Source organism: Lissotriton helveticus, chromosome 2_1 (assembly GCF_964261635.1).
Source record: "Lissotriton helveticus chromosome 2_1, aLisHel1.1, whole genome shotgun sequence".
NCBI lineage: Eukaryota > Metazoa > Chordata > Amphibia > Caudata > Salamandridae > Lissotriton > Lissotriton helveticus.
In genome coordinates this window covers 1,006,145,539-1,006,172,284 of record NC_136059.1, presented here as the reverse complement: position 1 = coordinate 1,006,172,284, position 26,746 = coordinate 1,006,145,539, and the positions used below count along the sequence as shown (strand labels likewise).

Genomic DNA, 26,746 nt, shown 5'->3' with positions numbered 1-26,746 from the left:
ACAGACTTTGAATATTTGAAAAACTTGAGGGAAAAGAAGAAACAAGATTGCTGCATGGAGAATCCGGGGTTAAGGTCAAGAACTCATCGAAGTTCACCTAATGATGGTGATGGGCTGGAACAGTTGGTTAATCTGGAGAACCTCCCCTCCCAACTGACCCAGTGCCATGGTGCTTTGCAACCTGTCGGATCTTGTGCGTGGAGTAGAAGTTATGGGATCTTCAATATCTCAAGCGTATAGAAAACTTAGATCCCGATACTGAAATGAAAATAAAATGAAAATGAAATGAAATGAAATGAAAAACAGTTTTATTAAGCGCTAACAGCTGCCCTGAGGTGTCCAGGCGCTAGATACTGGAGGATAGCTTATTTTTGGAACTAGAAAAAGGGAGCCTCTATTTGACTAAAGGCTTCTAGTGTTTTGGGGGTGCTGTTGGTACCACATGCCATGAAGGAATATTGCTCCCAGGCTGGATGTACGAGAATGGGAACCTTTCAGCTAAGTAATTGGAATCCGTTCCAATTAACTTGGTTGTGGGATCCTGGACGACTGCATTTAAGGACTGGTCAGGGAGCCACCCTTCCTTCCTTGTCAGACTGCCCTCCCCCTGGGGTGTGGTGAGCCAGCCTGACCTTGGGGACCAGCAGCAAAGTGATGCCTTGGCTCCCGTAGGCACCCTAAAGGGCAGACTGTAGTGAGAATACCCGATCACCAAAACACAATCAGCAGCCTTGAATTCCAGAACAAAAGTAAATACATGAACTCCCAATCGTGTCTCATTGGTCCTACTTTTGATTTTTGGTAGAGCGAAGCTTGAGGTGTGGGTGCTATGGGTGGTATGCTTTGGGGATTTTAACTCACTGCACATTTGGGTTCTGAGATTGTGTGAAGGAATTACCTCCCCAGACAGTTACCCCTCCCTGCTGAGGTTGCAGCGCTGGTCCCTGTTAGACTGAGTTCTCTGTCTGTTGTTGCTTTTGCCACTTGTTTGTCATACTATATAACCCTGTTGTGGTGCGGTGGGTGCATTTAGGTTTCCCTGGGCTTGGGTTTTTGGATGGAGATTTTGTGGGGACTGGCCATGGCTTATCAACCTCTGTTCGTGGTATGTTTTGAGGCAACATCTGTCTGCCATTTGTCCCATTCTGAGGCAATCGTAGCATTCAATAAGGTCTTGTTGCTGTTAGCCTCCCGGGCCTCTGCAACTATAGCTATGGTGGAGCCCACCTTAAAGCTGGTGCCAACTGAATGCTCGCAGACAGCGTGGTCCCATCGAAGGTGGTCTTTTTCAGTTTGTTTTGGACCAAATCAGTGCTTTATTTCTAGGCGTCCTCCTGTTTGGGAGCCTTTCTAGCAGTTCACTGAGTGGGGGGCACATGTGACAGCCTGTCCATCACACGCTCCATGTGGTTGGCGGGAACCTGTGTTGGTGGGAACACTTTCTTGCGGTGGTTTCCTGTCTTCTTTACATATAGTATTTTCTGCGATAGCTGCGTGGCTGGGTACCACATTCAGCAGCAGTGTCGTGTACAATATATTATATCACACTGGTCATGTTATATTGACATTCATGAGACGTGAGACTACATGGTTATGTTGATATCACACTATGTGTTTCTTTCTTTCTATTCCCAATATTCTATATCATATTTCACTAACGTGCACGTAACTATATTTATTCACACGGTTCTTTATTCAGCATGTCAGACGCACTGCGCCTTTAAGATTGGTTTAGCATTAAACTTCCGGGTAGTGCACATAATCATGTAGTCTCACGTCTCATGAATGTCAATACAACATGACCAGTGTGATATAATATATTGTACAAGACACTGCGAAACTGTCATGTTTAAATAAAGTATTGCAAGGGAAAAAAAGAAGCAAAGTCAAAGCGTATAATAAACATGAAAAAATTGTCACGTAACTCATGGGCTTAATTGCAGAGTGACCGGCATGATTGAATAAAAAATTCAAAACACTACAGGACAACAGGTCTTAGTTTTCTCACTTTTCAAGTAGGAGGGGGGCAGTACCTCTTCTTCAGGTGCACACCCAATTGAATAGTGTTGATGGTATTGTTTAACTTTGTAGTTACATTTGTTCAAATTGACTGCAAATCAGCTGTTTATATCCTCACCTTTCTAAAAGTGGCATCTTCAGACTTACAACTTAACATAAGTGGTGATTTTAAATTGTGAGTCCAGAAACACCAAACTGGAAAAATCTATCTTGTCCCAATTCAATATCACACTTATAAAATCTAATAAGGCAATCACAATGTTAACCTATGGCAGAGATTGGCCTTACAGTACCTGAGCATGTAAATCTTAAAGGTACATGTCCGATTTTTTTAAAGACACTGCACATGACACTTGAGGCTGTCAAGGGCACAACCTTTGGGGTGACTTATATGGATTAAAACGGAAGGTTTGGGCCTGGCAAGAGGGTTAACTTGCAAGGTCGAAATGAAAGTTTTAAACTGCACAAACAGGCTCTACAGTGGCAGGCCTGAGACATGGTTAAAGAGCTACTTGTGTGAGTGTCACAATCAATGCTACAGGTCCACTAGTAGCTTTTAATTTACAGGCTATGGGCACATGCAGTGCACTTTACTAGGGTCTTAGTAAATTAAAAGTACCAATTGTGGATAAGCCAATGTTACCATATTTTAAGTCTACATCACATGCAGGTTAGCAATAGTTAGCAGTGGTAAAGTGCCCAGATACTAAAGCATACAAAAAAGAGGTCAGAAAAAGGGGGAGGAGGAAGGCAAAAGGTTTGGGGGTGATGCCTGCAGAAATGGCCTTTTTCAACAGAGATCAAGTCTTTTTTTAATGTAGTGCCTATTGATATTAGTCTTGTTGTCCACTTAACCATGCCCTTTTAATTCCCCACTCATTTTGAAGTATGTATGACTCAATCATATAAAAACTGAAGTGGGACCACTTTTAGCTGATTTACTTAAAATCCAAGAATCATTAGATCTATGATAGCTCCGTATTTGTTTTACTTGAGCTCCTTTCTACCACCTAATTTCTGATTACCTTGATTGTAATAATCCAATGCTTAATTGTAGTAACTTCTCATTATCAAATGACCTTCAGGGGTAATCCATTAATAAAACGTAATGCCTGCTTAGTACTTTTGTTCGCCCAACTTTGTTCTACCTTTATTGAAAAGCACCCATAAAACCGAGAGAGAGAACTTACACGAGCAAAAAGTGCAAACGATCATGTTGCATTAAGTTTGTGCTAGCATATTAAATGAGCATGATCTGCTAACAAAAACAAGCAATGTAGTAAAATAGGAGTGGACAGACAGCAAATTAAGCCATCGTAAATCCTCTGCCCTCATTGTCTTCGGTTCAAAACCTATTAATCCCAGTATTATGCTACTCCTCTGTATGATAAAGACGTTTGAATACAACCTGACATATTCCCTTTGAAAGATAGAGGTGAAAATTGTTATAGTGAGCTTAAAGAAAAGGGAATACAAACAGAACAAGAAAGATAACTGTAGTGGAGCGTGATTGTACAAGAGTTATTGGCAAGGTGCTAACTGAAGACTTCACTCTGACTTGAATGTCTGACAGCCTACATGGGATTGAAAAAAAGGAAAGCAACTCACAGATAGCATCAAAATAGTTTATTAGCCACCCTGGGATGCACACCTGTTCTGTCCTGAGATCTTTGGCTACAGTAATTCAGAGGTAAAGTCAGCAGGTACAGTTGCACTAAAGAGGGCCACCGTTGTGTAAAATAAGCAGAGAGACAACAAATGTAACTTAAAATAATAACTGACCTCTGAGGAGTAACCCTTGACTGCACCCATCTACAGGCAATTAGAAAGCCATACCACTCTCAGGATGTGATGGCATCAGATCATACCATTCTCTTAATTCTTTCCCTTTTCATTGCAGAGGATTTCAATTCATTTTACGTTTTCCAGAGTCCTTCCGATTTTTCTCTCCATCACGAGTTTGGAGGGGTTACGAATAAAATGTATCATATTATGTCTTTGCCTAATAGACGAATGCTGGACACACAAGTAAAATACGCCTGGAAATATGACATAAAACATTTTTGCTTCATAAGTTTGTGTTTTAGTCCATGACGTTGTACAAAATGATCTAAAAACAACTTGAAATCCAAAAGGAAATGAGGTGATGAGCATCCAACCCCATGGAAAAGAGAGTAACTGATGACAGTAGGGCAGTCCATAAAGACTTGTGTGCTAAGGGGATGCCTCCTGCAATCAAAATGTATCACTTTTATTCTCCCCAATAAATACAGAATTGAACAACAGCCTGAGGAAGATTTAAAGCAGGGTGATGAACTTGTGGATCACGATGTTACTCATATTCCAGATGATGTATCTCATTCAGAAAAAATAAGGAATATCGGTTGGTTGGTTGATTGCTTTATTTCGATATGCATATATCATAAAAGCATTACACAAAGATATTTAAAACAGCACATCGTAAAACATAGACTGTACATTAAAACAACAAGTAAAAATAGCATTTAGACATAATAAATAAATTTAGAAAGGCATTAAATCGATATAGACAGTCTTTTTAAGCGGATCAACCAGGCCCATTTTAAAAATTTAGAAACAGCGCAAACAATGGGAGGAGCTGTATCAGTTAATAGAATACGTAAAGCCACCGAATGCTGACGATTACCCATCTCTCTACAAAGTGGTTTGAGCCAGTGAAATCTGGGTCGCACATAATCCGGGCATTCAAAGAGAAAGTGTGCCACAGTTTCGGGTCTGTCAGTGCATAGGGCACAGTTGCGTGATACCTGCTTATTCGAATTCCATCTGGAGAGGAGATCGGCTAGGGGTAAAGTCCCTAGTCTAAATTTAATATAAAGGGCCCGATCCATTGGGATGGTAATAATGTCCAGAAAGGGTTCAAAGGCAACAACATCTTTTATTCTCAGGTAAGCTGCGGTGGAATTGCAGTGATGCTGATTGCTGATGAGCTTTGAGGAAACCCATTCCCAGTATATTTTTTTCAGAGTCTCCTTCGGGGGAGCTGAGTGTGTGGACCAGCAAGAACCCAATCCCAGGTCCCCAAGCAAGTGCTTAATGTCCCTAAGCCATTTAATCTTCAGCCAGCCATCCGAGTGCATTACCTCTGCCAGCCCGTCTGCATAGGATTTTAATTCCGGGACCCTCCACAGGCGAGCCCACAGTAAAAGAGGCCGGAGGCGGGCCAGGTCCTTAATTGATTTACAGCCCGCGTCCATGAGCACCGGAACTGTCGGGGTGCTCATTGGGATTGCCATGAGGTCCTTAATACATTTATTCTCTGCTTTAGACAGAGACTCCATGTTACCCAGACCCCATAACTCTGCTCCGTAAAGTGATGCGGATACTGCTCTAGCCTTGTATATATCAATTATCGGAGCTACACAGTGTTTGGATGAATTGTTGTACTCCTTTAACAAGGCTCCCCCCACCCTTTTGTGGCCCACAGTCATTTTATTGATGTGGGGAGACCAGTTCAAAACATCACTCAAACGGATTCCCAAATAATCAAATTCTGATACTCTTTCAAGAGGGATAGAATTCAGAATGGGGGGGCGGCCAAGTTTGCTGGGGGGGGTGCATGATTAAGTACTTCGTTTTGTCCACATTTATGACAAGTCCTCTGTTTACACAAAAATCCTGAAACCGGTTCAGGAGCTTCTGGAGGCCTTGGGGGGTTTTCGAAATAAGAAGGGTGTCGTCGGCAAACAACAGGGTTGGAATCTTGACGCCACCCAGTGTGGGGGCGTCTGCTGGTTCTTTAAGCAGATGCTCTACCACCCCATTCACATAGAGAGAGAATAGGGTGGGGGCTAAGACGCAGCCCTGCCGGACACCCCTCTCAACCCGGATCTTATCAGTCTTTTCCCCATTCAAACCCCATCTAACCTGGGCATAGTTGGCATTATGCAATTTCATGAGGAGGTTTAAGATGTAAGGGTGCATCCCAAGACCGTACAACACCCTCCAGAGTTCCTCCCTAGGAACCAGGTCAAAGGCAGTCTTCAGGTCTATAAAGGCCAGGTAAAGACTGCCTTTGCCCAGCTCCACCACCTTCCAGTAGAGTAACAGGAGTCTAAAGACTTGTTCAATTGTTCCTGTGCCTGAGCGAAACCCAGCTTGCATCTCGGACAGTATGTGGTTATCATCCACCCATGAAAGAATCCTCCCCAGAATTGCTTTTCCCGCCACCTTCTGGGTCGAGTCTATAAGGCTTATTGGCCTATAATTTCCTGGTAAATCCCGACTACCCTTTTTAAAAATTGGGACTACCTCTGCCCCTTTCCAGGACTCTGGCACAGATCCTCCCTCAATAATAGCATTTAAAAGTGCAGAGATCAACACCCCCCATTCACATGGATATGCTCGAAGAAGGTCCCCTGGTAACCCATCCGGGCCAGCTTCTTTTAGTGGAATGAGAGTTTTAATCAGGTTTGTGACCTCACGTGCAGAGAAAAGATCCATATCTCTGTCCAAAGTATAGGGGGAAGGATAAAATGATCATTAAGTGTGCCTTCAATAGCACAATAGAGAGCCAAAAAGTGGTCAAACCACGCCTTGGCAGTGATGGTACAGGTCCTCAAGGTGTCGTCAGGACGATTCCTACTGCCCACCAAGTCCCAAAACCCTTTGGCATCTCTCCCTCGACTGGCAGTCAAAAGATCCTGCCAAAAGTTATCCTCCCATTCTTTCTTAGCGGTTTTTTGGCAGTGTGAGTATAACCTTCTGGCCTCCCTAATCCTGATTTGTGATTTAGATTTAACTGCGTCAACAAGCAGAATCTTCGCCTCTCTGCACTTACGGTTAAACCAGCCTTGTCTAGCCCGGGGACCTGGTTTCTTCCCATTGGCGCTACCTGGAACAATAAAAAGATCACTAAGAGCCTGAGTTAAGTTACAAAACCTGGCAGGCACATCCACCAGCCCGCCCCCCAGAGAGTCAAGGTTTTCTAGGGCTGCAGCTAAAAGCTGCGTTATAGAAGATATTTTCTCCACTGAGAGCGACAGCTTAGCCCACTTTAGCCGTCGACCGCAATTAGATACTAATGACATATCCGGGACGGGAGAACAAAAAGTTCTGCTCCCTATACCGTCTAGCCACCTATGGGTCAGGGTAAGCGAGAGAAGGTTATGGTCACTCTCTACAGAGGGTATGATAACCATATACTTTACCATGCTCCATAAGTGGATGTCAAGGAGAAAATAATCAATTCTAGACGTATGCGCGGGCCTATTGTATGTATGGGCTCCCATTTTATCAGAACTAGTCCTGCCATTAAGGGCCCTCAGGTCAAACTCCATTGTTAGGGAATTAACCTGGAGCACCACTTCCGTCCATTTTTTAATTGGGCTAAGCTGTAGGGCGGGTATACCCCACCTATTATTGTCGACCTCTTGATCCTGTGAAACTTCAGAGCCAAGAGGCTCGAAGGTGCAGTTGAAGTCGCCCGCAACCAGAATGCGGTGCTTATATGGAGAGGATCGTAGCAGGGCCTCCAGGCGGGCTATAGTAGGTGATTCTCTACCCCCCTTCATACCTCGGGCGTAAATATTAAAAATATTTACAATAACCTGGCCCTTGGGATTTTTCAAGGTGATATTAAGGAGGTCCGGACACTGGGTATCATGCTCCTCCACCCTACAATTAAGTGCAGAAGCTACCCAAACAAGGAGGCCTCCCGAGGGACGACCCCTACCAGTCTCTAGTTGTACAGCCGGTATATGGTGGGATGAATATCCCACCTTGTGAGAGGGCTCCCTGCACCAGGTTTCCTGGAACAGGCATATGGAGTATTCCTCCACAAGAGCGTTCCAGTCGGGCAGGGCCAATTTCCTGTCGAGACCGGCCACATTCCAACTGAGAACCCTAACAAGTGGGTCCGTCATAGCCGAAATGCTACCGGGCTCAACAGGACCCACCATGTCTGTGTCTCCCGTGGGAGAACAGGCAATGGTAGGCTCAATTTGGACCATCGCCACCCCTGCTTCCCATATGTCACCAGGGGCGACCTGCTCCCCTGGAGTAGGCAGTAGGTCGTTTCGTAATACAGAACTGGAATTTCTAGAATTAGATGTTTTATCCACTCTATTATTAGTTGTACCCCTACTATTTTTCTGGTGATCAAGGGTTTTTTCACCATCCCCTCCCTAGATCTTGCCAACCACCCGAAGTATTAGTTAACAGGCCAGAAGTATGGTTATAGTACTGTGGCGGTGGAGCTGGTGTAACAATCCCTGGCCACAGACAACTTGGGGGGCAATTTTGCTCGTTAAACAGACAAGTCAAAACACTGATGGGACGTGGGTAAAAAAAAGTGAGGTCAACAATAACAATTCTTCCTTTACTTGTACACCAACTCTGTCTTGTTAGCCATCCTACCACCCTTGGGTCTTGAAAATTGACCACAATACAGTCCCCCCCAGGCTTTTGGTGGTGGAGCCTATCCAATCTATTCGCCTCACCCCCAATATGAGACCATCAACTTCCCCTGGTAGAGGCCGATTCACCCTTAGCCAGTGCATAGCCTTGTTTTTAAGCATCTGGAAGGTTTCTCTCTGTCCCGGTGGAAGTGGTGGGACATTTATTAGGACTGCTACAAAGGGGAAGGAGTCTGGGGTGAGGTTCATGGGGGGTTTCTTGTGGGGTGGCTTTGTCGGGGGTGGTAAGGACGGTCTGGAGACAATAGAAGCAGGGCGGGATATAGGTTTATTTGCTGAAGGTGGATTGCCACTAGGTAGGGCAGATGATAAGACAGTACCCTTTCTAATGCCCACAACACCCCCTGCTACTACAGTGGCCAAAGTATTTGGGCTGGGCGGCGGTTGTTGCGCCGCAGTCTGAGCAGGTGCTACAATAATGGGAGGATTTGAGACAAGTCCCAGTGGTGCTAATTTAGGGGGCTTCAGAGGTCTCTTCGCTGCCGCACTATCAATCTTTGCAGGTAATGGAGAGTTGGATTGTTGCCTTTGACCCTTAGCTTGTGGTGGAGCTTGAATAGTGTTCTGGCACTTGCTGCTTTCATCCAACCTAGCCTGAACTTTTATCAATGCCTTGGTAGAAAAGAAATTGTCTAATGTTACCTGCTCAAAATGATCTAAGCGGTCAGAGAGCTTACTAATACGTTCCTCTAATGGGAGCAATATTGACCGTAACAACCTTTCTAAGTCAGGGAGCAGGCTGCTCAGGGATGGCTGTTTATCAGCTGTTACCAACCCTGTGTCTGTAGGAATGGTAGAGCTAAGATCTGGACTATCCAGTGTCACAACAACCCCCTCTTGCATACTTTCCCTACCGCGGCTTACTTCGGAAACAGCCTTACTAGAGTACATACTTTTATTAACTTTTCTAAGTTTGTGTGGTGGCTTAGCTGGAAGGCATTTTCTGGATACAGTATTACTTTTTCTTTTAGAACCTGATTTAGGGTGGATCAATGGGACCTGAGCACATTATTCAGCTGTACAAGTTATAGACTCTTTATGACTCACACAAGAAGGAATCAAATCGCCCACACTACCCTGGTTCTCCTTATTAGTAATTACATCATGAACTAAATAGGATACGGCAGGTAAATTTAGTGATGACAGAGGTGTAACTAATGCAGGATAGATTTGTGCAGAGCGCTTATCCACAGTATTTTTTAGTAGTTTGATAGATAATCTCCGCTCTGCACGCCTCTCAGCAAGCGATATTTCTTTGTCAATCAACAGAGGTGGGCGATTGAAAAATGTATCCAAGGGACCAATAACTGGTTGCCCGGCATCGCCCGGTGGTGTCATCAAGGCGGTGCTACTCGGGAGTTCCGGCATTCCTTAAGGTTATCAACCCTTTTCCAACAGTCACTAATAAGCACTTATGTGGCACAGCAATGCACTAAGGGATATAATAATCGTTTGGAATCAATGTCAGAGGGCTGGCCCAGCCCGGCCTCCCTCGGCCCCGGACGGCCACAGACGGTCCCGCCCTTGTCCCGGGCTTCTCCCGGCGCCCTCCCGCGCAGCGGTGGGGTGGTCCACTTAAGAGGTAATTTGGACAAATTGGATTAGTTCTTTTAATCACCCGGTTCTCATGGGGGCGGGGCTAGCAGGGAGAGCGGCCAGGTGTGCTCAATCGGCCGGCAGGGACTCCTGGAACATTGAGTCCCTGCACTTCCTCGCAGCCCTGCTTTGCCCTTTCTGCACCCTGAGTGGTCCTTAGCGCTTCCTTCGTCCTGACAGCGAAGCGGGTCCCGCGAAGCGGGAACCGCGAGGTGTTGAGGCAAAAATCCGGGGTTTGGTGAGCTGGACACAGAGAGCAGACCAGTGGCAGCAAACAACACGAAAGGCAGAGGGTCCCGCTGATGGAAGGAAGAGGTGGGTCTTTTAATCACCCGGTGCTCATGGGGGCGGGGCTAGCAGGGAGAGCGGCCAGGTGTGCTCAATCGGCCGGCAGGGACTCCTGGAACATTGAGTCCCTGCACTTCCTCGCAGCCCTGCTTTGCCCTTTCTGCACCCTGAGTGGTCCTTAGCGCTTCCTTGGTCCTGACAGCGAAGAGGGTCCCGCGAAGCGGGAACCGCGAGGTGTTGAGGCAAAAATCCGGGGTTTGGTGAGCTGGACACAGAGAGCAGACCAGTGGCAGCAAACAACACGAAAGGCAGAGGGTCATTTGAGGACTATGAAGGAAGATTTTACTGACTGGTTGCTACTTTCATGGATTCTGGATCTCACACCATGCCTAACTAAGGGTCTACTCCTTGGAATGTATATTATATTATTGAATGTAGTAAGGACTGCAAAACACCTGGGGGCATATTAGCAACAAAGTGGCGAAGAGAGGTGTTAGCCGCCTTGGCTTAACGCCTCTCTTCGCCACTTCGGAAACGCTAGGCTGCACCATATTACTAAGGATATGGTGCAGCCTAGCATTTCCCCCTGCAATGGCGATACATTTTACAACTTAGCACCAGCGTAGGCAAGGAAGGTTTGTTTGTGTACAGGAAGGAGTTACTTCCTGCACATAAACAAAGCTTAAATGCCATTTTGAAACTTACATGTATGCTGCTTTATGCAGCACACATGGAAGTTACAAATTGGCATTTTTAAAAAGAGGTTTGTTTATGTACAGGAAGGGACACCTTCCTGTACATAAACAAACCATGGCATTTTGCTTTTTCAATGGCAGCACACATGGAAAAAGCAAAAACAAGGAGAAATGAAGCATTTCTCCTCGTTTCGCCACCTTAAGAACAGGTCTGACCTGTTCTTAAATTTGGCGCTGCCACCTATTATCGCCAAGCTTGATAATAGGTGGCAGCGTCGAAGTGAATGGTTGTTGCGGTGGAACTCCCACCGCAACACCCACTGTACGCCCCCTTTCACGATGAGTTTATCGTGAAAAGGGCCCTATTACCAAGGCAGCGTTAAGTCAATTAACGTGGCTTTAAGCCACGCTAATTGACTTAACACTGTCTTGATAATAGGGCAATGCAGATATCGCCGTGTTATCGGAAGAAAAGTGACGATAACGCGGTGATAAGGGGTTTGTTAATATGCCCCCTGGAGTTTGTATAATACGTCACACAAAAACTAATAATAGTTCCGTAGGAAATTTGGGCAGTTTTCCTGGGGTTTACAATGTTTCAAAGTAAAGCCATCCCAAGGATCAGAGGCGGAGCTAGGGGTGGAGATTGGTATTGCAGCCAGAGTTAGGCATTCAGCATAATTCTCTGGTTTTTAAATGAATGATTTATTTCTCATAATGTCTCCTGCTATGAAGAAATACAAACATACTTAAAACATAACATAAAAAACAAATGTGTTGGAAGTTCCCAATATACATATGTACACAATAAAAACAAGCATTACAACTACAACTATCAGAAACTCTTTAATGTTAAAGGACACATACAATTTTCAATCTCTAATTTATTTTAATTTCAGAAAGTGTTATAATACATTCAGTACCATCAAAATTAATTACATTTTTGTAATACTATAAATAAGGTCAAGAATGACCATACATGGTGCTAGTATTATTCCCCACCTCCATTATTTTCCATGAGTGAGCCTTGTAGTAGCAATGACTGGCCAAGAGTGGTGTTTGACTCCAAGGGCTACTTGGAGGGTCTCCTGACCAGAGTGTCTGAGAAACAGATAAGACTCTAACCATCTTGACCCACCCCTGGACCCAGCCTGAGTGAGTCCTAATCCTATTAGTGGTGCCCCTCCAGTCCTGGACCATTGGAAGTGGTGCTAAAGGTGCCAAATACCGAATTCCAAAATGTAGGACTTGGAATATGTTCTTTCCAAAAAGTGCTCTGAGAATCGAGAGGAGACCGGGACCTACCTGCTCGCCGATCCACACATGGTGCATTGCCAGTTGGCCTGACCACGCTAGATCCAGCTACGTTCTTCTGTGCAGCAGCAAGTCCTGTTCAGTGGTTCCTTGCAGAAGGGGTTACTGGCGTTATAGAGCCCTCATCGGCTACAGCCTCCAACTTCTTCCCACTGGATATTTTTGTATTTCATAAAAGAGACCACTGACCTGATTTAGATTGCGGCAGATGGATTACTATGCCAAAAACGTGATGGATATCCTGTCTGACGTATTACAAGTGCATTATATCCAGTGGCACTTCTAATACAACAGATAGGATATCTGTCACACTTGTGATGGAGTAACCCATCCGCTGAACTCTAAATCAGGCCTAAGTCCGAACGTAGAAATTTTCACTGCGACTTTGTCCAGCAGCTCTCCAGCAACAATGTCTCCCCCTCAGACAGCGCTGTCTGCCTTGCCCCACTGAACTTATTCTCCTAAATCCAAAGACTAGTGGGGACCAGGTCCAATCCATATTGTGTATCTAATCCACACTCTATCATAGTCAGCCATAGCTTTCGACTTCACATGACTAGACATCCGCGGTCTTTTAGGTGTTATTTGTCACTTAAAAATTTTAAACATCATAACTCCATTTCTACTATGTGGATTTCGGTCATTTTTATATTAAATAACTTATCACAATTCATTCTATTTTTCTCAATTGGTGTGAATGTTTTCTGATGCTGTGTTCTAACCTAACTACTGTTTAAGTGCTGCATACATTCTTTCCACATTGCCTCAAAGTTAAGTCTGATGGCCTTTGGGTCAAACGACTAGAAGGTTAAACACATGTTAATTTAATGACTTTTTGTGATACACCTTGACATGGATTGTGGCTGTTGCTTCAGTAAGGCTCCATCCCCAACAACCAACAACCCGACTTCTCACAGTAGGATATTCAGCTTCACTTTTGTAATTGGCAGAACCTTGCCAATCATTTAACAATTGTTAGTTGTTGTAATCACGTACACTAAAATGTGTAAGCATTTGCAAATTAAATAACTCAGTTTTCACATTTTTAAATGTTGCATAGAAAATAAAGAAATCAAGGAACTATTTAATATGTATTACACCTTTTTATTTGTTTATAAGTGAAGCAAACAGAGAACTTGCTCTTTGAAAAAATTAGAGTTACATTAACAGGAACAAAGCTGCCTAGTCACTTCCACACAAAGTCGCAAGAATAGTTTCATAATCTCCTTTGGTTTCATCCTGTGAATGTAAACAGACAACCACATTAAGTTACAGTTGCAAAACAAACAAGAACAACAAAATCTAATGGTTGGTGGAGACAAAACACAAGATCCTTAAATGCCACAGTTCAAGTAGTTTAAGCAGTGTACAACTTTTCTCTCACTAGGGAAGGCCCTGAAACTTACTCAAACCCTTCCTCAGCCTGTACTGATGAGTCCAGAGTTTTAGGTATCTTTCTTGGTTATCTGTCTCTTTTTCCCCCCGCATCTTTTCTAAAGTGACGTATCTGTCTTAGAATGTATAGCACTTTGAAAGCTGTGGGTGAGGTTAGCGCCAAACAAAGCACCAAATAAATAAATACACGTAAATGCATTTGAAGGAAGAAGGCAGCTTGTTTCCCCTTGTTACCTCACAGAGTAGATTTTGGTTAATCCCCACTGTCCAGCACTATTAGTAGCATCGCTATTACCATATTATGTGCATTCCAGATACCAGTCCTGCACCCAACAATCAACTGGATGATGTATCACAAATGTTGTGAAACATTTTGTATTATTCTATGGGCCCAAATTGATTACAATATTGAAATTACACCATGTGTGTATATTTGGCTTGTGCATTTTGAAGAGTCACAACGTTTGTCTGGTTTATTCAAGGCACGGCCAAATCATATGCCAACAAACTGTGTACATGAATGTACATGGGTTTTTATAAGGAAAATAGGAGGGAACACAGATGAGAGTTTGATTTGTTGAATAAAAAGACCATCTAGGAGTGTACTACTTAAAGGTGAAATAAAGAATCTCAGATGTTTTCAAAAAGATGGCTTTAAATATGTTAGCCGTGTCCTAGAAACAGACCCTGTGTTCAGTGAGCAGCCAGTGTAAATAACTAGGGGGCATATTATCAAGACAGGCGATAAAATTATCGCCACTTTAGCGGCAGAAAACGGCCGCTAAAACGGCGATAATGGGCTTGATAATATGCTCTATGGTATTCCAATTGAAGCTCAGGTTATATGTCCTTCACATCTAATATGGGCTTCCATTGGAATTCCATAGAGCATATTATCAAGCCCATTATTGCTGTTTTAGTGCAGTTTTCTGCTGCTAAAGCGGCAATAATTTTATCGCCTGTCTTGTTAATATGCCCCTCAGTGTAAGTATGATATGCTCCCTTCTATAAATCTTAGTTGTCAGACATGCTGCTGCCTTTTATACTTCGCTGGGTGAAAAGATAGATAAAGTTATCTTTGCCCAGACAGGAGTGGAATATAGGAGTAAATAGCAGAGTTTGAAACTGTTGTTAAATGTAAATGTTGTGTTCAAGAACTTGATCTGAAGCAAACAGATGCTGGTATCTTTGGCAGACTACATATCCCAAACCAAATAATTATTACTGTCAAAATAGATTCTCAGGTTAGAGACTCATTAGCAAAGAAAGGTAGGGTGCCCATATTCGCAGCCAGACCAGTTTGCTCTAGCGAAAATATCAGGGTTGGCAAGGAGGAGCTCAGTTTTGGCTCTATTGCACTTGAGAAAGTTGGTCCCCATCCACCATTGGCTGATAAACAGTTGGACAACGAGCCAGGTTCTCAAGTGCTTACATCAGCTGGAGAGGCTTTTAACAACCCGAAGATATTATTTGTGGCATCAGCATATATTTACAATTAGGCTCCTGACAGATGGGGGAGTTATGTGAGAGGCCACACAGACAAATGTAACAGAATAGTGGAGAATACTGATCTCTTGAAAATATCACAACTGAATTCCCTGCCCCCTATGTAAATGTGGGAGGGTGACTATCTGTTGCCTATCCCTGTAAAATTATTTTGACAAGTTAATGTTTCACAGTGTAATAGCAAGTTAATTGTGTTGTAAAGTAACTCTTTTAAGGTCATGGTCAAAAAAAGATATTTTTTTAGAGTTTTGTTTATTGCTAACTCGACCCGAAGGTATCAGTGCGCTTTACATAAGAACCAGTTACGTTACAGATAGACACATTCATTTTTGATAGTCACAGAAAGATTAAGCGATAATCCCGGAATGACAGATTAAAAGGTAAACAAAGTTTGAGTAAACCAGGGATAACACTTTTACCCCAAGTCTTCTCAGATCTACCCTCCTCCACCGGGTCATCTCCCGGACCCGGTGGAGGAGGTTAGATCTGAGGACAACCACACTGAGCTGCAACCCTTGCTCACACAGGAGCAGAGCCGTGTGTAAGGCTCCACCGGGCACTGTTGAAGCCTGGGGACCACAAAGAGTGGGTAGATCCAGGCAGGTTTAAAGAAGACTTGGGGTAAAAGTGTTATTCCTGGTTTACTCAAACTTTGTTTACCTTTTAATTTTTGTAGATAGCTCTATTTCTAGGTCCTGAAGAATCGCAGGGTTATTACACAATTAGCGTGAAACATGTTGGCCGACACACTTTAACAAGACCACATAGGCACGTAAACTGGTCGTGATAGCGCCTTGTGTTATACTGCTTTCAATTAGGACAGGAGACCCCCAGAATAAAGTTTGTTCATTCTAGGTACTCCCAGCCCTATTTTATCTCACATCACAGCATCTACACTATAATGGCCCCACACCCGCACTTCACCATACGGCAGTTGGATAGAAGATCTCCGACACAGAGCCCCTTCTTAGGGAGCCCGTTGGGGATTGCACCGCCGCCCCAACGAGGAGCAAGCCCAGATGATGAAGCATGACACCTGAAAGGGTGTGTGAGGACATTATGATCCAACACATGGATCTCTACTACTGCCCTTTCTAGGGAACAGTGATATCCGGCCACTGGCTTCTCCAAAACAGCTTCGGTTTCTAGAGAGGAATAACATAGAAATCCTTTTTGAATTGCTCGTGTTGAGGCATCCTCTATGTTGGACCTCCCCACTCCTCGAGAAGTAGGAAATGCGCCTCTAGTCCCTTTTTCTTGTATTGTCTACATGGATGATGCCTTGGTCACTGTCAGAACTACTGCCTTTTCTAAACCTAAGATCAAAGTGTCAATGGCGTTTCTGTAACACTGAGGGATAGAATAATTGTATGGCATATAGATATATCAATTCATGCTTACTATCAGTCTACCTCAAATGAATTACCAGGAAGTAACTGTGCCACACCTAAGTGGCATATTTGTCCACATAGCATTGTATCGTCTAAATCTGTTTTGTAGAATAAATGTAAGCCAAATGGCCGTCCTGCACCAATGCTTGGGCCTGATTCACAAAGGTAAAGTTAGACTTTTGGTCTAAGTTTAGACAAAACGTCTAACATTACTACTTTTCGGTATGCACAAAGGTAAGTTGTGAGTAGTATCTTTACGTCTGCTCTCGGTATGGAATCTCCGCACTCAGGCGGAATCTTAGTACTCGGGTAGAGATTTGCCCTGAGGGAGAAGATTACACCCTAGTGCGGAGATTCCACTCAGAGTGCAGAATAGAAACTCCTCACTCGTGGCGAAGATTCTTCCGTGAGTGCAGAACTCTGCCCAAATGAGGACGTAAAGATACTACTCGTAACTTAGCTTTGTGAATGCTGAAAGGCGTAAACGTAGACTTTTGGACTAAGTTTACCTTTGTGAGTCAGGCACTTTGGTTTTATCTCAATCTCTCCCTAGCATTTTGCTTCCTTCATATTTTAAAACTGTTAATGGAAAATGCACATCCTCTATTTGGGTAGGGGAAGCAAAAAGTCCAGTTTAAAAGAAAGGCAATTTCCATTAAATAACGGAGAATGGTCTCTCTTGATTTTAAGTTCTATCTTTATGTAGCAGCAGCACTATACCTGTGGTGAGTGATATCAATGTAGAATGCTATAATTATGTAATGCAATGATTCATCACACACCAGAGGAGTATGGCCCGTAGAATAAATCCCACATTGAGATTCTTCATAAAGGCTGATTCAGCAACATGCTTTAGTTGTGTAAGTTGGCAAAGTGAGTGGAAACATGAGGTATTGAAGGACCTCAAAAGTTACAAGCATTTAAGGGTTTTATGGCCTTCTTGGATTTCCAAATACAATTTGGGTTGCAACAGCAGACTTGTTTTTAGAAATATCTTCCTCAGCTTATCTTGATATATGTGCGTATTGCTGATGAATCCAATTATTATAGTCTGTTTTAGAAATATCTATAACAGGGTCATACTGAAGCCAAGAAATGTAACAACTGTAAGATTAACTCGAAACAATATTCTCAGATGAAGCATAACATGCCAGTTAGATGTATTAGTTGTCCTCCATAACTTGAGGCCTATATCACATAATCCTACATCCTCTTGATACCTCTAACACTGTTATGCTGGGCAAAATAGTTTGTTTATTTTTGGTACATACAAACTATGGCATTCTAAGACACTACACATATTTTCAGAGAGAAGGGGTTGTGTCATATGCAGGGCCTACATCGAATGTCTATGGGTTCCAGTGTTCTACCTCAATCTCCTGGTCTTGACCAAAATCTTGGCACAGAGCAGAAGCGAGGAAAAAAAGCTATTTTAGGATATGCATGATTTTCTTCTTAGGGCTAAATTACAATGGATCAGATATTCTAATATTTATAGGCTCGATCATACTCCATACAAAATGCATACAATTACACTTAATAGCACAGTCAGTGCCAAGATAGAGCAGAGGTTAGCAAAAGTGTGCCTATGCTCTGGTTTTGTTCCAAGCTGGTCAAAAACAACTTGTGCAATTCTATCAAATGTCCTACTTTTGCTCCTTCATGAAACTGAAACGATACTGATTGTTGAAGAATGCTACCCGACAGTGACATTTCCTATAACAAATATGTATGCACCCTAATTCACAAATTAACACTTTTATGTGAACAAATTATTTCACTAAATGGAGCTTTAAAGTTGAAAGTTTTTTTCAGAATTTTCATCATTTTTTAATGTCACCAATTCCTGAGATTTGTGAAGTTGCTCTTTAGGATTACTGGGGTGGCCTAGTGTGTGGGAAACATCAGAAATGATTCTGCATAAGCACCAGTCCACTCTAGAATCGGGCAGCATATACTGCCACATTATTCCAACATAAAGAGAATGGAGGGGGCGATCCCATCATGTAAAAGGCGGTGTCCACATCTCTGCATTCTCCCCCTAATTATCAGCACAGATGTCATTGGTGAGACCTTGGTTGGGGAGAGTATACAGCTTCCATCCATCAAGATCTAAAGAGAGAACCAGTTTACTGCCTTTTTACTTCAGTCAGAAGTAAAAGGTCAGTACCAGAAGGTGGATCCTCTAAAAACACTTCCCACATAAATGATCATATTAATGCAGACTTCTCTTGGATAACAGTGACAAATGTATGACTTTACAATGAAAGCATGCCCCTCTAAACTGATGTACTAGTGGAAAATCCAAAAGAACACAAAGGAAAACATTATGAAGTCATGAAACACTTACCAGGATAGCCTGCAGAAGTGGTTTTCCATACATCCGCCTGTAATGCGCTTTGATCTCATTCATGTCAACACCACAACGGGAAACCATAATTCTTATCAATTGTTTGTCACGTGTTCCAGAACCCTGTTGAAATTGCAACTCATTTTTGTTACCTATAAACCACTAGGTTAAATGTATAAAAGCACAGGAGCACTTTACTTCAAGCTACTATTCTAATCAAATCATTTTTCTACTTAATTGTTAAAGCTTAGCTTCAAAACAAGCTCTTTTTTGTAATCCTAAATTTAGAGATTTGAAACATGCCCAACTTTATGTGAAAATATTTTATGTTTAGATAGCTACTTTATAATGCATATATCCCATGAAGTACGTTGCATCTAGGCCCTGGCCCACCCAAACCAAAAGAAAGAAGAAAACAAAATGATTGTCCTTTCCTATCAAGATAAGAATTAATTACAATATGGGCAGTGAAAGGCATAAGATTGACAAATAGTGGATTCCATTGTCTCAGGATCCAAACTTTTTTTATGGCCTCTGTATTCCTTTCGCGCATATCAGCTCATTCTTATTGATCTTTAGAATAAGATTTTCCAATGTTACCATCCCGTAAAGCATTGGCAACTAATATTCATCAAAGTTACCAGCCATTCATTGAATATCAGTTGTACCAGTGCAGCATTCTCCTCTCAAAGGGCCTGATTCACAAAGGTGAAGTTAGACTTTTTGTCAAAGTTCTGACTAGAAGTCTAATTTCACTACTTTTCGGTATTCACAAAGGTAAGTTACGAGTAGTTTCTTTACACCTTACTTGGGCAAAATCTCCACACTCGGGGCAAAGATCCGCCCAGAGTGCAGAGATTCCACCCAGAGTCTGGAGATTCCACCCTGAGAGTGGAGTGGAATCTCCACACTAGGGAACAGATGCTACCCTGAGTGCGGAAATTCCACCACGAGTGTGGAAACTCCACTCTGAGTACAGATGTAAAGAAACTAGTCATAACTTACCTTTGGGAATACTGAACATCATAAACTTAGTCTGTTGGTCTAAGTTCACATTGATGAATAGGGCTCAAAGAGTTTCCATTCTGAAATAATGCATTGTCGTTATAACAATTGTTGGACCTGACATCCTCAGCGTGGTTTTTCCCCAACTTTTCACCTTCCAGCCCCCTGTTTTTGCTGACTTCATCTTTTGTTGGCTTTAGGAAAATGCAAATGTTATCACTGCCAACCAGTGCCAAAGTGCTGTACTCTCTTCTTTAAACAAGGCTGAAATTGGTTTATATCCGATTGTTATATTTAATCTACTTATACCCTAGTAATAAGGAACTACATGTACCCAGGGCCTGTACATTAAATGCTGCTAGTGGGCCTGCGGCATCTATTGTACCCCTGACTTAAGTTGCCTTGTAAACATGACTCAGGCTTGTCATTGCAGCTTGTTTGTACAGTTTTAAACTGCCATCATTTTGACCTGGCAAAAAAAACCTTTTGCAAGGCCTAAACCTTCCTTTTTAATACATATAAATCACCCCCAGCTTAATGTTTTTGAAAAATTGGGCATGTACCTTAAACATTTTACATGTCCTGGTAGTGAAAAACGGTTACATTTGATTTTCACTACTGCAAGGCCTACCTCTCCCATAGGATGAGTTTCAATTGGGAGCAGGTAGGAATATCGAGTTTGGTGTCTAAAGAAGTATAATTTAAAATCTCCTTTAATGGTAAAGTCAGATTTAAGTCACATCTCTGAAAATGCCACCTTTAGAAAGTTGGTGTTTTCATGTTCCAACCATTTGGTGCCTGCAGCATGTCTCTTTTTGGCCACATGACGAGGTGATGCTGGCAGTTGATATTTGTGTATTGCTCCCAGACAGTGAGACAAAGGGGGAAAAGGTGGTGGCAGGATGGGTTGTCTTTGACTTGATGAGGGAGGGAAGCTGTCACCTACTACACTTGCACATCACAAAGCTCTCTATGAGAAAACTCACAAAGGCGTTGATACTAGTCATTTGTGTCCCAGACAAACTAGGGCAAGAGCATGGAGGGAGGAAATTCCAAGCACCTCTAGCAGTGGAAAACTCTAGAAGCTTCTCCTATTTCAAAGTGGGTACCAGGTATAAATAATGGGCCCTGCGACCCAACTCTTCAGTAAACCTCTGGGCCTGTGAAGGCTCAGAGGACTGCTGTGCTGCTTTGCAAGAAGGACTGCTGCCCTTCTGCTTGGCTGCCTGAGCGGGAAGGACTCTACCTGCATCTTGAACCCATGGCCACCAGAGTGCCTCCCAGGGCTACCTGGCTAGCCTCTTGATCGGAGCCTCAGGAACAGAAAAGGCTCCAACCACCTTGAACTCAGCACTTAAAATCTGCCTGATGCAAGTCTTGCCCCCACGTTCATGATATGGCAGGATTCGGAAAATGTAATGCCATAAAATTGTTTGCGTCTGAGCCATAGTTAAACATTAAGACAATTTATGTGGAATATCTATGCATTCTGTATATATTACACCTTTTACACCACTGAGATAGGGATACAAGATATATACGGATTCAGAGAATGAGGTTTGCCCCCCTAGTCTATCCCAAACCTTTCGGTCGTTGTTGGATTGCATCATTATGGATCTATACGGAAACTGCAATACTTTGAAAATATATACATCATATGTCAGCTGGCAATGCCTACCAGTCTTTAAATATTTGGCTTTTTTTCTTATTCAGTTCTTTCGTATTCGATTGCTACACTGTTCAAGGTCCTCTCTGCTAGATGGAATGTTTACAAAGGATGTGAGTGTTAATTTTGGAAGCTGACGCACGAAAGCAGATGACAGGCATTGTGATCCTATTCTGTTGGAGAGACATTAACTTTAATTCTAGGCGTAGTGTTAAGACAAAGCAATGAAGCTCAATTGAGAAATGTTATCTATGATAATATTAACCATAGTCATATTTTTATAGGAATGCATAAAGCAGCATTTTACAGCTGTCTAAGCCCACCCCAAAGGACTCCTTCTCAAAAGGTAGCATTATGGATTTGAGATTGTTAATAAGTGCAACACTAGCCCGTGCCAATATTAGACCACTGCATAGTGTTTTAGATTCTGGGACCCACAATCCACATCATGGGCTCTCTGATGTTGCAGGAGTTTCATACTCTTCCTTCAATTGGTTTGCATACACACAGTCCATCCGATCACAGCACCTCAAATTAGGCCTTTTTAAACCACCAACGTTATTATGCCCCCTCTGTCACGACTCACATCTAACTACACATTACCAATGAGCAAATCCAATGCTGGGCAGTAGAAACCTGACTATTTCCATTTCATTAGGAATGACTAGATACTTCAAGCTCTTTATTCCATAACAGAAATAATTTTCTGCAATTATAAATGCACATCTGTATCAAGTTAACACCTCCGTCCGTCCATGGTCATTTAATAGCCTCGGCAGCAAATTCAAAATCTTTTTTTATTTTTAGTCATATTTGACTTAGAAGTGACCCTGGGTGACCTGTTCATATCTGGGCGAAGCACTTCAACTATTCTGACTACTCTTGCCTGCCCTCTGCTTTAGCTTTCAGATAATCACAAGGCAGTTTTGTGAATTACCATAAAGTGCAGTCCCACCACAGAACGTTGATTCACGCGATATTGGTCTGCCAGAGCAGAAAGAAAAAAAAACTCCACTCCTCGAACCGTGAAATATAGACAGTATCCCCCCAGTGAAGCCGTCTACTTCTCTCATAAAGGCATCACGAGAAAAACTACAAAACACAACAACAAAATAATACAAAAATCTTTTGCTTTCTTCACCTTCCCCAACCGGGCTCTTCTCCACCTCCCTGAACATGCTGCAACTAAAAAGTGTAATCCAACGACTCAGGTCCAAAACACGCATCCTGACGTGCCTAATTACCTCATCTTCATATAAAAATGGTCCAATCTAAGAAGTCTTCTTCCACCAACATCTCAAAGCCAAAGAAGCGTTCATGTAATTACATTATTGCAGAGCTCCGTTCAACAAGTTTAATAATTGTTTTATTCACCTAGGGTTCTATTTGACAAAGAATATTCCTATCTCGTGCAGCAGCATCATGAGATTATAACATTGAGTTGTAGTGCCCTTCACAGACCATTGGATACGGTTCGAGCAGGAAGCAAACGCGTTCGGTATTTTAAGGTATTTTAATGCATTTGGTTCCATTTCCTTAGAATTGACATACACTGATAAACAATAAGAAAAACGTTCAGAAATGTATTCAAATACAGTACCTTCATTGAAAGAAACAACTGTTCAGCAAAATAGGCTGGTTTGCTAGCTGCGCATTGCACTGCAAAGACAACGATGAAGAATATATTTAATACAGGAGCAGAAATTCAAAACATGGTTGGAGCATATTTTTTTGTATTCCATTTTTATGACATTGTTATATAAGATAATAGCTATATCGACGTATATTACGATTACCTTGAACAAACGCCACAAAAAACTGATTATAAAATAAAAATACGAACTGACGTTTTTGATACTAGTGTAAATGAGCTTTTTCTGTCATAAGTTATGCACGAGAGGCTCTGTGTCTGTCCATGACTGCCTGGCTTTTCCTCCTTACCATAAAGAGCGTTTAAGATCTGCCTCATCTATAATAATCATCACGAAATCGCTTTTCACAAGCACGCCAAATTTACACAAACACTCCAAACGACCATTCAATGTTTTTTTTTAACTCAAATCGTATTTATTGAACTTTCAAGAAAAGAACAAATAAATAAAAAACAAAGTAATCAAATAATAATGATCACAAGAATATTATCAAATGATAGCAACCATTCAATGTTATCTGTGCCACAGCCGTCCGCACTCTTTCAGCCTATTCTTATGTGCCCAATAAATTCACCGTTCAGTCTTTGACAATGTATTCATTTTAGTATTAGTGCTGATTACCTTTGAACTCCACTGGGGCAGGGCCGGAGTGGGTTAAGAAAAGAAGCCCTGACAAAATGCTCAACCAGCCTGCTCCCTTTGTCTCCTCGTGCAAACTCTCTCGTTCCATCCATCCATCCATCATCCCTCTCGGGCTGATTATGAATTTGGAGGTGCAGGAGCAGAGCAGCATGCCACTGCCCCACTCCTGCACTGCCAAAGTCGCCCACCACATACCCACCAGATTACAAGTAATTTAGTTGTCTTGTGGGCGGAATTGTGGTGGTCCCACGAATCTATGACGTTATTCCGCTGGCTTTTATAATGCAGGGAATCACAACACGGTCGTTACAACGACCGCATTGTGATTCCTCATGCAATAACTCCGCAAGTCGAAACAACGACATGCAGAGGGGGCGATGGATGTTGGAATAGTATAATTTACTATTCCAACTCCAGCCTGTGCGGACACTAGGGAAGGTGTTGGATTTTAAATCCAACACCTCCCCACCCCCTCCGCAAGTTGTTGTTCCGACTTGCGGAGTAACGGTATGCGGAATAACAACGCGGTTGTTGTAATGACCGCGTTGTGATTCCCTGCGTTGTAAAAGTTTTGGGGTAAACTTTTTTTACTGGTCCCACGGCCTTGCAGTTTAAAGGCTCATGGTGAGCCTTATCACTGCACTGCCGCGGGACTGCCAATGGACACTCCTGCATGGCATGGACTGAGCAATCCATGCCAGGCAGGAACAGGGGTGCATGCACATGGGGGCACAACATGTGCCCCCTGCATGCACCACCATGCATAGGGGCAACAGGAAGCCCTGTAGTGCCCCCTTTGTTTCCCTACCACCAGACTTTTCATGGTGGGCTCACCGCCATGGTAACGCTGGAGAAACTAATATTATGCTTGGCGGTGCTGCAGTGAAACCGCCAAGCATATTGCTGTCCCAGACAGCTGTGGAACAATGTTTCCCTGGCAGTTGTGGTGGTGCTATGGCAATCTGACAGCCAAAGTTGTAATACAGCAGTCGGACTACTGGTGCGGCAGCAGCTGGACCACCACTGTTATGGCGAAGTGTGGCTCAATGGTTAGAGTGGCAGACCCTGATGCATAGGTCTAGCCCGGGACCAGGGTTCAATTCCCCGCCTCGGCGGGTCTTGGGCTCAAAAATTCCACGGACCTGATAATTCTCGCCTCGGTGCCTATTCCAATCATGGAGTCCCACTCTGCAACTCTGGGCAATAGCTTGCTTAATCTCCACAACGGCCCCCACAACGCTAAGGATGCCTGGCCTCCACCTTGGGGGTGCCCAGGAGTGGACACCTCACAGGGAAAGCCAGGATGGGTTCCACAGCGGTATTCGTACAAGCGCCTTGAGACCCTTGCGGGTGAGTAGTGCGCTATACAAGTATCAATTTACATTTATTTATGCCTCCGTGAGTCTGGTTGTCCCTAGACCGTCAGACTCGTAATCAGCCCCTCTGCCTCCTTTGCTCCTCTTTCTTTTCATCTCCTTGCGTTCTGCACCCCCCCCCCCCCCCAGGGTGTGGTGTAGGTAAAAAGTAGGACATGTGTCTTAACTGTGCGGCATGTCCTGGTAGTAGCAAACAGCTTATTTGGTTTCTCACTGCTGTGAGGCTGCCCTCTCAAAGGTTTGCATTGAGGATTCCCCGATATGTGCTTCAGTGGTAATTCCTGACATAAGAGGGGTAACGCGAGCATGCTTGGTATGTCTAGAACAGTAGTGATAAAGCCTGCTTATTGGTGAAAGCAGATTTATTATTACTATTTTAGAAATGCCACTTTTAGAAGTAGGCATTTCTGTGTGCTATGTGTCTTTTTGCCTGCCTGGATGTGTATTGAATGTCTGGTTATGACTGACTGGGGGGAAGGGATGTGCATTTACTCCAGCCAGTCCCTGGGGGTTGACGTGTGTCCTTCCCTGCCATGGTTACCCAACGCTAGGCTGAATAGACTGTGGCTGAATATAGAGTAGCAGGAGGAGTTGTCCCTTGCACCTGAATAGGCCTGGTCTGCATTTGGAGTGGTGGGAGGAGTAGCATCTGCACTTGTATAGGGCTGTGCCTGCCTTCCACAATGATTGCTCCGCCCCCCTGTGGTGTGTCTGGGGCTAAGGCTTACACTCAGAATGGAGGGTGATGTGCACTGATAAATGCATTTTTAAAGTGCCCCAAGAACTGGTTTGGACTGGGCTCTGAGCCCTGTGCAGGGGAGAACAAAGACATTGGGCTATAAGTACTGGGGATGTGAACCCATGTTTGGTGGACTGTAAGAGTAAGCCACTGTACGGATTACTGTGTGCCAGGAGGAACTGCCATGGGACTCACCGACTGCCTGCTGGATGGTCAGTAGGACTGCCCTCTACTAAGGGGCCATAGGTGCTGGCCTGCCTGTGCCTGCCCTGTTCTCTGGCCCTCTGCTAGAGGAACTGTAGCTCTACACGTGTCTTGTATTCGCTTTGTGGTGAAGCACAAATAAAGTACCTTGTTTGCCTGATTACTGATGTGGAGCGCTGTCCACAGTTGGAAGGATGCTTCTCTCTTTATTTACGAAGAGCGCTTTATTTTCTACCAAAGAGCGCACGGTGGGCGCTTTCAATTTTAGTGTCTGAGCCAGAGACGTGGGCTCAATCTACCAAACGCAGCAGGCTCAGAGATTGATTGTGCCATAAAAGGCTGCCTAGCAGGAAGTCCCGTAGCTGCAGGAAGTCAGGCAGACGCTAACCCTGGGCATGGGTGGAGCCCGACAGCGATAGGGAGCTTGAGGAAGCCGCATTGGAGAAGCCTTGA

At 43.4% G+C, this 26,746-nt stretch overlaps 1 protein-coding gene across 1 annotated transcript in view; it reads right to left on the bottom strand.

The window, feature by feature from the left end:
• Positions 1-13,450: 13,450 nt before the first annotated feature.
• Positions 13,451-26,746, bottom strand: part of LOC144818406 (annexin A1-like) — a 212,207-nt gene continuing 198,911 nt past the window's right edge. The window contains exons 10-12 of the mRNA XM_078675779.1: positions 23,281-23,339; positions 19,010-19,132; positions 13,451-13,606 (exon numbers count right to left, since the gene is read on the bottom strand). Coding sequence (XP_078531905.1) covers positions 13,550-13,606; positions 19,010-19,132; positions 23,281-23,339 — 239 coding nt within the window. The 3' untranslated portion in view covers positions 13,451-13,549. The remainder of the gene's footprint in view (positions 13,607-19,009; positions 19,133-23,280; positions 23,340-26,746) is intronic.